This window comes from Rousettus aegyptiacus, unplaced genomic scaffold (assembly GCF_014176215.1).
Source record: "Rousettus aegyptiacus isolate mRouAeg1 unplaced genomic scaffold, mRouAeg1.p scaffold_m13_p_2, whole genome shotgun sequence".
NCBI classification, from domain to species: domain Eukaryota; kingdom Metazoa; phylum Chordata; class Mammalia; order Chiroptera; family Pteropodidae; genus Rousettus; species Rousettus aegyptiacus.
In genome coordinates, this window is record NW_023416295.1 from 68,372,898 (window position 1) to 68,387,123 (window position 14,226).

Here is a 14,226-nt window from a genome sequence, read left to right on the forward strand (position 1 = left end):
AAAACAAAACCCACATAAATCCACATATTAGTTTAGTCTTATCTGGCAATTTCCAATTTTTCAAATCCGCTTGTTTGCGTACTTTACTTCTTGCCTCAATCCGCATCAATGCTTCTTCCTCAGAATGCAACTTTAAATTTATTTTACAAACAAGGAATTCCATGTGGTACAGTCACATCTCTGAAATCCTTGAATCTGTGGCTCCTCGGTGCCCATTTTTTATATCTGTTCCCTGTGAAACAGGGCATAATGTAAATGGTGGCTTTCAAATTTCCAACCTTCAGATTACAGCATAATGTTCATGAGATTTCCTAAAGATGGATCAAGATTTTGTGTCTCCGGTAGGATCCTTGATGCTTCTAAGACATGGAAGCAGAAGGAATAATTCAGTATTCCTACCCACTTTATTGACCTATTCTCTCCTGGGTTTTGGTATGGCCTTAGCTACGTGATGGGTTTTCTAGCTATGAATGAGCTTCATGTCTCAACTGATCTGAATACTTCCTGTGAGTAAGCTCTATGCTTGACTTTTTTTCATTTACCGGTTGCTCTGGAAAAAATATGCTGCCTGCCTGCCACTTGTATGTAACTATATAACTTTTTTACAGACTCTTTTTTTTTTTTTTAATACCTACAGCACCTGGTTTTCCCAGGTGATCTCCCATCCAAGTACTAACTAGGCCCGACCTTTCTTAGCTTCTGAGATCAGACAAGATCGGGCATATTCAGGGTGGCATGGCTGTAGCAGACTGTCTTAAGTCTATAGCCTTCCTTTTGATAAATATAAGCAATTATAAGTGCATAGGTTTTTGTTTTATTTTATTTAAAAATATAACATAAGCTTTTTTTTTTTTTTTTTTCTCATAGGGTATCACAAGCTATCAGAAAGCAAAAACAAAACAAACAAAAGAAACAAATTAAGCCTTGCTTGTTAGTGGCTGTACATACTTAGTAAGGAAGACAGTTGGCAATCAAAAAATCTTTAAAGCTGCCTCTTCTTCTTGTATCCAGTTATAATTTCTTAACCTTAACCAGTATTTAAAATCTCAAGGCTGTGTCTCTGAGGACTTCATAGGAGATTATGGTTATTAGGACTTTTTTGGTTGTCAAACAGGGTAGCCATTTCTTATCTTTGAGGTAAATGAAGAAAGAAGTGGACATGATGGATTAATATAGGCCAATTTAAAACACCAAGTATCTAAGCTTTCTAGCTGACGTATCTGATGGAAAGTTAGAAAAATTCTGCATTATTTAATTCTACTTTGTAAGGTGTTAACATTGAATTTCTTTCTGAAATGACAGCTTATCAAGAGTTCTAAAGACCCTCAGGGGATGATTATGAAACATATCAATGTAGATCTATGTTTGGCCTAATATATTTACCCTCAATAAATTAATTATTAGCCATAAGATTTTGGGGAAATTGGTTAATTTTTTTGAGCCTCAGTTTTCTTACCTCTTAAAATGGGACTAATAATACCTACCTTGCAGTGTTTATTATGAAGATGAAATTAAACCAATTGAGATCATGTATGTAAGGAACCTAATATAGTACCTGGCACAATGCCTCTCATAAATAATATTTCTTCACATTTGTATAGTACTGTAAAATTTTTTCACATAAGATATCATCATCTCATCTTTCAAATGAAACTATGAAGCAGTCAGAAAAGGTGGTGGTAACACCTTTCTTATAGATAAAAACCTAAGTTTCAGAGAGTGATTAGTTCAGTATTGTATAATTATTTATCCTTAACATTTTCTTATTCCTAGACCAGAAGCACTGGCTTTCTCCCCACTTTCTTTAAACTTCTAACTTCCTTATTCACTTATTTAAGCTTCTAGCTTTAGGTATAAGGGGTTAAGGGAACAAATGATTCTATGGTGGAATTCTTGATGCTTTTAAGTCTGTATGCAAATTAAATAATATACATAAAGGGCTTTGACAAATAATTTAAAATGCTGAACAAACAAAATTGAATGTTTCTTTTAATTAACCTAAGTTATATTTATTCTCTTAATAGTAAGATTTTCTTTACTTGGTGGTAAATTAGAAACATCCAAAAACTATTTGTTCCAAAAAATTAAAGAAAAACTTCCTATAGCCATTCTTCTGTTCTAGTTACTGTATTGGACTTGTTCAAATTTTCTCTTAATAGCAAATTCTGTATTACTTCTAAGGCTTTGGTGAAAAATTCCTGAGAATTATTTTTTGTTGGAGGAATAAATTTTATTAACATGTGGCAATTAAACTGACACTTTAGGGATTATGAGCAAATAAAGTAGGGCATTGCTAGACTATCTTTTTTATTTTTTAGTTCACTGAAAAAAAAAACATTTCCAATAATTGTTAACACTTGTAGAAATCTTGTGAAATATTGATGGAAAGTATTTCATTCTTCTACCATACCTGGATTTTTTTAAAAAAAGAAATATTGGCCCACTTATGTAGTATAATGCATGTTTAACTCACTCTACCTCCATATACTTCCTTCAATGTAAAGAACTTGCACAGGTGTTATTAATAAAATATAATAATAATAAAAACTCCTTCTCCCTTCTATTTTAAATAAGGATGCTATTCTGCCAGCTTTGAAGCTCACACATACTCTCTAACTTATCCCAGCTTTCACTCATCTGGTCTTTAAATGGCTCCTTTCATGTGGTCAGCCCACGAGCCGTGCGTACTGCCGTTCAATCACGCCACTGTACGTCGCCATCATGAGGGTGGTTTGCATGATTTGCATTTCCTGTACTGTTTGAGCTTCAATGAACTCTAAGCGCCACGTATGAAGAAACCACTGCCAAATAATGCAATGATTTTAGTCAAACCAGATGAGCTTGTGCTGGAGTCAGGCTACCAAGTCAGGGAGAAGGGCGGGGGGAGGCAGGGGTGGGTGTTGTCAGGATATCCTGTTAAAAAAAGGATTCTGCAAGATGTCCATACATGCAAGATGTGAATTTTTTAAATCTGGCCATGTAACATAAGAAGGTTACTTTTGGAAAGATAGGGCTGAGTTCTGTGATGAATAACCATATATATGTTATCAGTCTTTTAGATTTTAGTATTACATCATGTTGCCAATGTAATTATTTCTTGCGACAATATAGATTTTGATGACATTAATTTTCTAGCCATACAGAGTTAAATTTAGTAAAATTAAATTAAATACATTGATTACTTGTCCCCTTGTCCTGTAAAAGAAAGCTTATATTTTATTTTAAAATGATCAATAAAAGCTGTCGGACAGCTATTACAGAAGTGGCATAGTAGTGGGCCAATGAATAGATACTAAAGTGAGGAAGAAAGAAAAAAACATGTACCAGATACTAGTCTTCATGAAAAACATAGACAGATGGGGAGACAGACCTATATGATGCTACAAATAGATGAATATCTTGTAAGGATTTCAAACAAACGTTGAAAGATCCAGTGAAATTTTAAAAGTTGGTTTAAAAGTATATCTTGTGCTTATAAATAGTGCATTTATTCTGCTTACCTGAAACTCAACCTGTAAAGTGTTCATGAAATATTTTATCACTATTCTGTGAAAAGAACGCAGATTAAAACTACATATAATCACAGAGATATTAAAATGAATCTAATTAATAACCTTCACTTTAGTTTTTCTTAAACTACTTTCACTCAGATATGGTGTTAAATATGACTACAACAAAAACTGTATATTGTATACTTCCTAAAAATGTATGTGATGATATGCTGTGGATGCTACTCAGTAGTTTTTAGTTTAGTACCAGCCTGCTTGATTACATCCTACCAGCTAATCAGTGTCCATCAGGCAGGCCCTAGGGCAGTTTTAAGATATTCTAAAGGGGAAGCTTCAAAGCCACAGGTACTTAATGAGGAAATTATTGTATAATTATTTATATTAAGAAAAGGTAGGCAACTTATGTGGATGAAAAAATAATGTATTATTGTATCCACATTAAAGTGGTTTCACATGTTCCACGTATTATGCAGTCATTAAGCTGGAGAACATTTTTCATGTCACGAGGACTGGAGCGTTAGAGGCCAGTCTTTACTTCCTTTTTAATTCTCTTTCGCACTTTCTTTGCTAATTTCCATTCCTAACACTAATCTTACTTACTTATATGACATATTCCTTATCTAATGCTCAGTTTGGCACTGTTGGATTGTTACTAGATTATCTGCCACAGGAAATCTTGAACCAGGGAGCACTTTTTTCAGAGTCTGAATTTGAAGGAGAGAAAATTTGCCCTCCAGAGCTCTTTCTAATATTCAACTTGATATGTTCATTGATAATACAAGAAAGTTGCATCTTAAGTAAAGTAATAGTTGTTATATAGATTTTAAAATTATGATTGCTTATTAGTTAAATTGGTTTTAAGAACACTGAGCTTATTGGAGATTTTAGTTTTATGTAAGTACATTTGAATAATGAATAATATTGTACCAACTTTTCTTTGAATATTCTTCTTGGTTACTTAGTTCCTAAGAAACTATTTTTTGAATCTAAAAATAAATTGTATTTTTAGATGCTAATCTCATGGGGGAAAGGAACACATTTTGCATTAGTTGTCTTTAATTTATGAAACAATTCTGTAATACACTTTGTGCATAGATCATGAAAACCACTGGCGCACATTTTTTCTGACCTCACAGCATAAGCTGCAGTCTTGTGGCAATCCCTGCAAAATGTGTTTATAAAGATTCCAGAAATAATAGTCTTGTGACTAAATAAGAAACAGAAGCTAAAATTAAGAGCCAAACAGATACCTATCGGTTTCCGTGAGTATAATCTGATTAAAACATGGCTCTCAAGAACATTAAATACAGTGTCATGTCAGAGAGGTGGTATATGATAAATATAGTTCATGACAGGAAATCGTTAGTAAATCGGCATTACTAGTGACTCTGTTATGGAAATTTCCTTGTAATTTAGTTAAGGTTCCCCCATTTTTCACCTCCAGTGCATCACTATACTTTTCTGCTTTAATGTTAAGTATGTAATTTTCTGTTGACTAAAAGGCAGTTTTCTTACTTTTAAATACCACACATCTTTATTATCACTAATCAAACATGAACTGGCTTTTCACTTCAACTAGGAAAACCAATACGTGGAGTAAAAGAGAATCTATAATAGCTATTGGTCATCCTTACCTATATACAACAAACCTAAAGGCGGCAACCACCTCGCTCTTCACAAGGGCAAGCAGTTGTTTTGAATGAGAAGCACAAGAACTTGGTGGAATCCCAGATTATTGATAACCATCTGAATTTTAATATAGTAATTATTCGATGTAAAAAATTGAGAGCTGTGTATCTGACTTAGTCAAAATCACATCATCTTTACTGTTTGCTCTGAGGAAATACAGGTAAAATGTTAGTGTAATCCCTATATTTGTAGTTAAACTCCGAGTACTCAAATTTTTTAACAGTTCAAAAAGCATTTTTTAAAAAGAAACATTTTTACAAGGCTAGAGGATTATTTGGCTGACTTATATTAATGAAACATTTTGGCACATATTAAAGATTTTGTCGAGCTATTGAAACCACCCCCCAAAAATCTTGGTTTCCATTTAAAATGTCACCAATGTGGAAAAAATACCATCAATCAAATGGCCTATCTTCTAACTGAAGAGGAAAAAAAAAAGTAATGAAAAAAAGAAATAAACAGTGAGCTTCTAGTACATTTTTGGCATCCCTTAAGTCAAGGGTCCCCAACCCCTGGGCTGTGGATCACTACAGGCCTGTGGCCTGTTAGGAATCTGGCCTCACAGCAGGAGGTAAGCGGCAGGCAAGCAAGCTCCATCTGTATTTGTAGACATTCTCCAGTCCAAGCATCACCGCCTCAGCTCCACCTCAGGTCATCAGCCATTAGATTCTCATAGGAGCACTGGTCCCTAGTGCCAAAAGTTTGGGGACCACTGCCTTAAGGAATTCTGACTTAAATATGGTCAGCTATCTGTGGCCTTAAGATTTTCTTTTTTTTCTTTGTTCCATTGTATGTTTTCATCTTCATAGGAATAAATCCACTGAGTGATATTCCGAACTTTATGTTTCTCTAGTCAGACACTGGGAATGCTTCAGCTCTTGTGAATGAGGACAGTAAAAGAAATTATTTTTCTGAAGAAACATAGGGACCCCACTTTATAACACCATACTACAAAATTGCATATCATTCTTCTCTAAAATTATTCTTAAGGACTTAAGGGGAACAAAGACCATCTTCACAGGAAACTTAAATACTGAAGTCTTCTTACAAGTTTAATCTTGGAAACAACTTTTATTCATAAGTTGTAGAAACAGCACTGGGACCCTTATCTATTAAAATTTAGGCCCTTCCCAGGCAATAAATGTGGAAAGCTAAGCGCCTGTTGCCTAACTGTGCTCCTTGAGTTCTGTACATGATTCTTATCTAATGGATCTTAGGTCATCACTGAAAATGCAGCAAGCCTGGGTCCAACTTCCTGATTAGAAGCTCCTTGTTAACTTTTTTCTTGAACCATCAATGGACTCATCTCTAGTATCCAACTCCTTTTGCCTCCTCTAAAGCTCTCTGAGGAACATTTTAGGATTTCCTTTCCTTTAGGTCCCTTTCCTTTTCTGGCCTCTGTTGTAACTGGTTCCTAGCATACATCAGAGATGGCTAGAGTTATCCTACAGAGTAGATGCGGCAAATCAAATGGAGCCCAACAGGATACAAGGGTATGAAATACCTCAGGGTAGCCTGTCCTTGTCAAGTTTTGTGGACAGCTGAAAGATGGAGTGAGGCAGTGAACACAAATTTACATATCAAAATAATAGTCCTCAAGGATAAAACATGGATGGGCATGCTGCAAAATTTCAACCTCCATGCCCATGGATAGGAAATAGTTGATGGTAATCAAAGCAGGAATATAGCATTCTCTGGAGACAAGGATCACGGGGAGAGAGCTTTTTACTTTAGTAATGATAGGTAATGTTTATAAAGTTTCTCATGATTTATTTATGTCTACATTATCTCATTTGATCCTCGTAGCAAACCCCATAGCAAACAGTAAGTAGGTGAGAAAAATCTACAGCTGAGGTTTAGAAAAGCTATGCTTTGCCTAAGCTATACATTAGGAAACGTTTGAGTCAGGACTTGAACCCAAGACCTTTGAGTCAGGACTTGAACCCAAATGCTTTTTATCCCTCTCACTGTAACAATGCCTTTGTTTCTCAAACAGAATGCATTTTTATTCCTCCTTCCTCCCTGTCTCTCACTCCCCAAAATACATGCCAGACACTGTATGGGCATTGGGTAAATCAAGGTGAACAAAATAGCAGTGTTCCCTATTTTTTTAGACTTAAGACTCTGCTGATTGGTATGATAACCACCAGCCACATGTGGCTATGAGTCCCTGAAATGTAACTAGTCTGTATTAACATATATTATAACTGTAAAATACACACTGAATTTGAAAGGCTTAGCTCAAATAAAGAATGCAGAATTTTCAATAATTTTTATATTGATATAATGCTCAAAATAGATATATTGAGTTAAATAAAAGACTGTTAAAATTGATTTCATCTGTTTTATTTTTCTTTTCTTAATGGCTACTAGAAAATTGTAGTGGCTACTAGAAACTTTAAAAATGCTGCACTATATGGGGAATAATTACCTAGGGTGCATTCAGCCATTTAGTACTTCTATGGTTACATTTTTTACGTTGGGACATTTAAATCACTTGAAATTTGGCCTGGTACATGCTGGTCTGGATCCCAGTTTACTTTTTCTCCTGATGGCTGCCAATTGACTCAACACTATTTATTGGGTTGTTTATCTTTGATTTGAGAGGCCATCTTTATCTTAGGCCTACTCCTTATATGTATTCTGTGTCTTTCTGGATTTTGTTTTCCTTTTTGTTGGTCTGTGTCTTTGTTTGAGCCAATGTTATATTTTATATTTTTGATATTTTAAAATATTCTTTAATGTCTGGTAGGGTTGGTCTCCATCTTCATTGATTTTCACCAGTACCCCCAAGCCCGCAAGGTTTTTATCTATTGTTTTTCATTGTCTTTAGCTATGAATCAGTTCGTCTAGCTTAAAACAAATAAAAAGAACCCTCTTAATATTCTGTTCAGGGTAAACTCAAAGAAAATTGATATTTATATGATATTGACTTAAAATCCAAGGTAGTGGTATAGCTTACCATTTACATATTCAAGTCATCTTTAGGATTCTTTCAATGATACTTTAATATTTTCTTCATAGAGGTCTAAACTATTTATTCCTAGGAAATTTTATTTCTGTATGTACGTATACTGTTTATGCAGTCTTTTTCTTAAATGCTTTTTATATTATATATAAGAATATGATATATAAGAATATTATATATAATATACAGATATTATATATGATATAATATATAATATACAAAACAGCAATTTTAATAATTTATTTTTTAGCAATTTTAATAATTTAAAAACATTAATTTTGTTCTCTACAAACTTGCCAAATTTTCTATTTGTTTGTAAGAAGTAGCTTTTGGTTAATGGTCTTGAGCTTTCTAATATTATCCAGAAATACTGATAAATTTACCTACTTTTTTACAGTCTTTATACTTTTTATTTTTTTTCTCTTACCTAATTCCATTGGCTAGTTCCTGTAGTACAATGCTAAATAATAATGGTGATAGTAATTTTTTCTTTTTGTCAACTTAAATGTTTCTTCGTAAGTATGATACTGACTTCTGAGTTGAACTGAACATATTTTATAGTAGTCAAAAATTATATATTCCCGAGAATAACAATTTTATGAATTTTTGAAAATCCTATATTTAGAACATCATGACTTAATAAAAAACGCTATGATGGGGCCTTTATTGCTTTCTGGATGACCTTTTTGCAGTATTCTGAAGAAATGAGATGGTTTACATTTGCCTACAGCAGATATCAACCAATATAAACATGAACATATTTGCAAGAGACACATATTTAGAAATAATCTACAAGTCAGTGCAAAAGTTTTCTTAGAGATTAGATTTCTAAAACTAAGATAATTGTCATCCTGGGCAGGTCACAGAACCCTTTGTGAACTGAAACAGGCACCATCTCTTTCCTCTCATTTCAGTGTGTCTTGAGACTTCTGGAAAAGGGACTACTGTCAGCCTGTTAGACCTTGCCTACCCCTCTTTAGACGTCAGCTAGTCAGTTACTGACAGCAGTTGGCACTTGGTTGGCTCTCATGGCATCTTACAGAATCCTTCTCCCAAACTCTTTTAGATCCTCAGACTCTAACAAAGAGTTCTACTATCTTATTCATTTGATATAAAGATCAGATGATTCTGTGTCAAACTTCCTTGTTTTCAGAATTAGAGTCAGAAGTTCTATTCTCCTAAGTTCAAATCCAGATCTTAGGTTTGAAACCAGACTCTGCCATTTACTAGCTGATTAACCCTTGAGCAAAATGTTTTACCTTAAGTCTCAGGTTCATTATCTGGGGGAAAAGAAAGGGAAAAGAATAGTTGTTATTTTAGTTATATGCCTTAACGTGTAATTTTTTTCTTTAGTGGAATTAAAATGATGAATCTTGATTTTCTAATATTGAACCATGCTTATTCTTTGGGGAAAAAAGATCACTTGTTCCTGAAGTTTTACTCTTTTCATTTCCTGCTGGATTCTGTTTGCAAAGTATTTTATTTCAGATATAGCATCTATTTATAAGTGGGTTTCACCTGGCATATATTGGTTTTGTTACATTCATGTCATAAAAATAAAAATAATTTGGAATTTTCTCTACATCTTATTAAATAGAAATATATCTGTCTGCTCTTTAAAATTTTGGTCGAATTCCCCTGTACAACCCTGTAAACTTAGTGCAGTATTTTGGGGTGGTGGTGATAATGGTAAATTCTTTTGTGGGGGCAACTTTTTGTGTTTCTATTGTAAGAATTTGTGTTTTTTAATTTTTTTTTTTTTAGATTCTCTACTTTCTCTGAGGTAATTAAAATTTTTTTTCTAAAAAATTTATTCATGTGAGTTTTTTTCTGTTGAGAAAGGTTTAAATTTCTTTCTTATTGATTACCTTCATAATTATAACTTTGTATGACATCCTAAGGTCTCTAATTTTTGAAATAATGTCTACCAGTTTTTTCTAATGAGCAATGGTAAAATGAATGTATTCCCACTTCTTTGTCAGTTGCTCTTTCTCTACCATCTGTTTTAAATCTACAAGTTTGTTCCTTCCTTCCTACCTTCCTTCCTTTTTTCCTTCCTTCCTTCCTTCCTTCCTTCCTTCCTTCCTTCCTTCCTTCCTTCCTCCTTCTTCCCCCTCCTCCTTCTTCTCCTCCTTCTCCTCCTCCTCCTCCTCCTCCCTCCTTCCCTCCCTCCCTTCCTTACCAATATACTCTTTAAATATGCATATACTTCCATTATTTGATTTGTAAGCTTTCAATAGTATATGAAGAGTACCATCTATTACAGTTAAGGTGATAGGTGAATTGACCCTACCTCACATTTTTTTTCCCACTTTTTCATCTGCAGTTGTATTATATATATGTGGTCAGAATAAATATTTTTTATGTTCTGTTTTGCCACTCTAATTCCCACATTGGTTTTGGTTTTAGCTCTGTGGTTAAATATATTTGTTGAAAGACTTCCGCTTCTAACCAATATGAAATAACAGGGCTTGGATTGACTTTTCCATCTGAATTAAACAAAAAAATAGGCAATATATATGAAACAGTGATTTTTAAGACATTGGACATCAAGCAACAAAGGATAGTGATCCTTGAGAGAAGATAACAAAATGAGGTGGGTCCTATAATTGTCATAGCTTTTTACCTTTGAAAAGTTCCTAGGCCCTGGTGCAAGAAGGGGGAACCCAGGGAGAGACTGGTAGACCCCTGGAAGTGAGGAGGTGGAGGTAAGAGTCTGAATAGATTAAAAACAAAACAATACTAAAATAGAGAGAACTGCTCAAAAAGAGAACTCAAGATTTACAGAGGGTCCTACTTAAGTGTACAGCTGAGTATAGGTCAGCACATACTTGTTAGGAAACTCTCAAGGCTAGAGAAAGAACCATCTAAGAAGAGTAAAAGGAATAGTGCCTATTGTTCACAAAAGACCAGAAATAATGCCTTCTCCCACCAGCCACACTTGAAAACCTCATGATTCGGTCAGAGCTATGATCTCAACTTAGGCTCATTTGGGGAAGGGTCTGCTTCTGAGCTTACATAGTTGTTGGTAGTATTTAGTTTCTAGCATGCTATCCCCCAGAGGTCACCCTCATTTCACTACTATGGGAACCATCCTAACATGGCTACTTATATCTTTGCAAAGCAAGATGATATAATCTTATATAAGCACATACGTCCTGTCACCTTTGCTGTATTCTGTTGTTTAGAAGCAAGTAGCTGTTCCTGCCTGCACATCTATAAACCTCGAAGGGAAATATTTTGCAGGGCATGAATGCAATGAGATGGAATCATGGGGACCACTTTAGAATCTGTTCTCTACACTAATGATTAGGAGAATATTTTAAAAGCAGATGGATTGAAACAAACAACAATAAATGACTTCAGTTACATGTTGCTTCAGAAAAACAAAGTTAAATAGGCAGCACATATCTCCTCGGAAGCATTGCAGAGGGGAATACAGTGGAGCAACATCTTCAGAGCACTGAAAGAAAACCAAAAGCTATCAATCTAGAATTCTATACCTAGTGAAAATATCAATCAAAAACAAAGGTAACAAAGGTAGTCAAAATAAAAGATATAAGTTCTGGGGATGTGATATACAGGACGGTGACTATCGCTAATAATGCCATATTGTATATTTGAAAGTTGCTAAGAAAGTAAATCTTAAAAGACCTCATCATAAGAAGGAAAAGACAAATCTGTATGGTGCTGGATAGTAACTATACTTATTTTGGTGTTCATTATGTAATGTATTGTATCATCATACTGTACACCCTGCACTAATATATTGTTTTTAAATATATTTAAAAATTTTTTCAATTGCAGTTGGCATACAGTATTATATTAGTTTCAGGTATACAACACAGTGATTAGACATTTATATAACTTACAAAGTGATCACCCCATCAAATCTAGTACCCATCTGACATCATACATAGTTATAATACCATTATTGACTGTATTTCTTATGTTACACTTTATATCCCCTTGACTATTTTGTGACTACTAATTTGTACTTCTTAATGCCTTCCCCGTTTTCACTCCCCTAACTCTCCCATCTGGCAACCTTCAAAATGTTCTCTGTATCTATGATTTTATTCTTCTATTTTGTTCCTTAGATTCTACATGTAAGTGAAAGCATTTGTCTTTTTCTGTTTGACTTTCTTCATTCAGCACAATACCCTCTAGGTCCATCCATGTTGTTGCAGATTGCAGCATTTTATTCTTTAAAAAGATTGTTTATGGCTGAATAATATTCCATTGTATGTATGTACCACTTCTTCTCTAAAGACAAACAAAAAAACAAATAAACAAAAAGCCCAAAAGTAAAACAAATAAAGGTGTTGTGGTATTTTTGTTTGTTTGTTTGTTTGGTTTGTTTATTTTTTTTATCCTTTTGAGTCATAACCTTAGGTGAGGAATATATTTTTTCCTCAAATCTGGGCTGATATGTGTGTATATTTGTGCATCCCTACTTTATTGGAAGATGGGGGCACTCAAGTCAAAATATATGTCTTCTTTTGAATAATTTTATCTACTACTATTTTGTAAAATATTTTTTAAAGGATCAATGAACTTCTTAAGTTGAGAATCTTAAGAAGTCCTTTAACTAAAGAATAACTTGAGGGTTTCATATTTAATTGAGAATAATGTGTTAAAATATTTAAAAATTTAAATTGTAATTTAAATTATTTAAATAAAATAGTTATTTAAATTGACTTTAAGTAATTTAAATTATTTAAAATAATATTTAGCATGATTTCCTAAATGTAAATTCATTTTAGTATCAAAAATAGTTTTGTTTTGCCAGTGTGGGTCTCAACTCTAGTCTCCTTAAGTGTGAGTAGAAAAAATTAATACTTGTGCTTTCCATTTTATAAGGTTTTTATAATCTTTAATTTTACATTATATATGAAAATACTTTGAAAACTGGGGCTACAAAATTGTAAGGTATATTGTTTAGAATCATAATGTCATTTTTAACTTCGTGTCAAACATAGCTATACTTCTGGTTTTCAAAATGCCTACCACAATGAAGATAGTTCTTTAAGTACATGTTTTTATTTTAGGAAATTAATTTTCTGTATCTGTAATCTGGTTTCTGTTTCAATCTAATGGCTTTGTTCCACAAATTATTTGGTTTTCCACTTTGTAAATTGTAGTCCTGGATCTATTTGGTGCCACCTTTATCATGAATTCCAGTATTGCTGCAGTGGTTTAAATGGCTATGATTTTTACTATCTTGATGTATAGTATAGGAAATAGTCTGTTAAAAAATATTTCACCCAAGTATTGAAACGTTCAGCATGGTTTTCATTGATACCCTATCAACCCAAAGAAAGTTATTGATTTACTCCTTTAAAAAATCACTTCAGTTTTTTTTTAATAATTGACATATAAAGATTTTCATTTGCAGTAATCAGAGTTTGGGAAGCATTATTTTGATACCAGCAGGATCAAGAAGGTTAGAGATTTTAGTAAATGCTAGAGAGCTTTTAATACTGTCATTATGGTGAAAGTTGTGAAGTATTAGAAACAAAATACAGCTGGCCAACCCAGACCTATAACATACTATATAGTGAAAAAGTTCAGAGATATAAAGTACAAGTAGGAGTTCCGAGCAGAAGTCATTTGTTTTCATGGAGGCATTGGTGGTACCTGACTCAACTCTGAAGGATGGATAGGACTGGGATGGACATGGAAGAGCAGCCAGACATCATAATAGCTTACAGTTACATAACATTTACTGTTTTCTAGACATTCTTCTAAGTCCTTTCCATGAAACACATTTCACAGTTATATTAATAATTAATAAAGTGATTATTATCTTCACTTTTGAGTTGAAGAAACTGAGACACAGATTTGTTAAGTGACTCATTTCAGGTCTCACAGCTAGTTAATTGTGGTACTGCCATTAAAACTCCAGCTTTTTAGCCTCAGAGTCTTTTTTCTTAATCACTATGTTGTTCTGCTCCTAATTAATGTTATGTATTTTGTAGGGACAGCAGGGTAGGAGAAACTAAGAAAGATTGAAATTATGAAAGCCCTCGAAAGGGAGGTGGAAGCACTCATGTTATG

General features: G+C 33.6%; 1 protein-coding gene and 1 pseudogene across 18 annotated transcripts in view; one reads left to right on the top strand and one right to left on the bottom strand.

Annotated features, from left to right (window-relative positions):
* Window positions 1-14,226, top strand: part of GTDC1 (glycosyltransferase like domain containing 1) — a 355,599-nt gene that overhangs the window by 123,866 nt on the left and 217,507 nt on the right. Inside the window, exon 2 of one of the 18 annotated variants that reach the window (XM_036236295.1) lies at window positions 14,148-14,225. The exons of the other annotated variants lie outside the window; for them this stretch is intronic. Within the exon in view, the coding sequence (XP_036092188.1) occupies window positions 14,224-14,225 (2 nt within the window). The 5' untranslated portion in view covers window positions 14,148-14,223. The remainder of the gene's footprint in view (window positions 1-14,147; window position 14,226) is intronic. 18 annotated transcript variants of the gene reach the window in all.
* On the bottom strand, window positions 629-747 carry LOC118613903 (annotated as a pseudogene).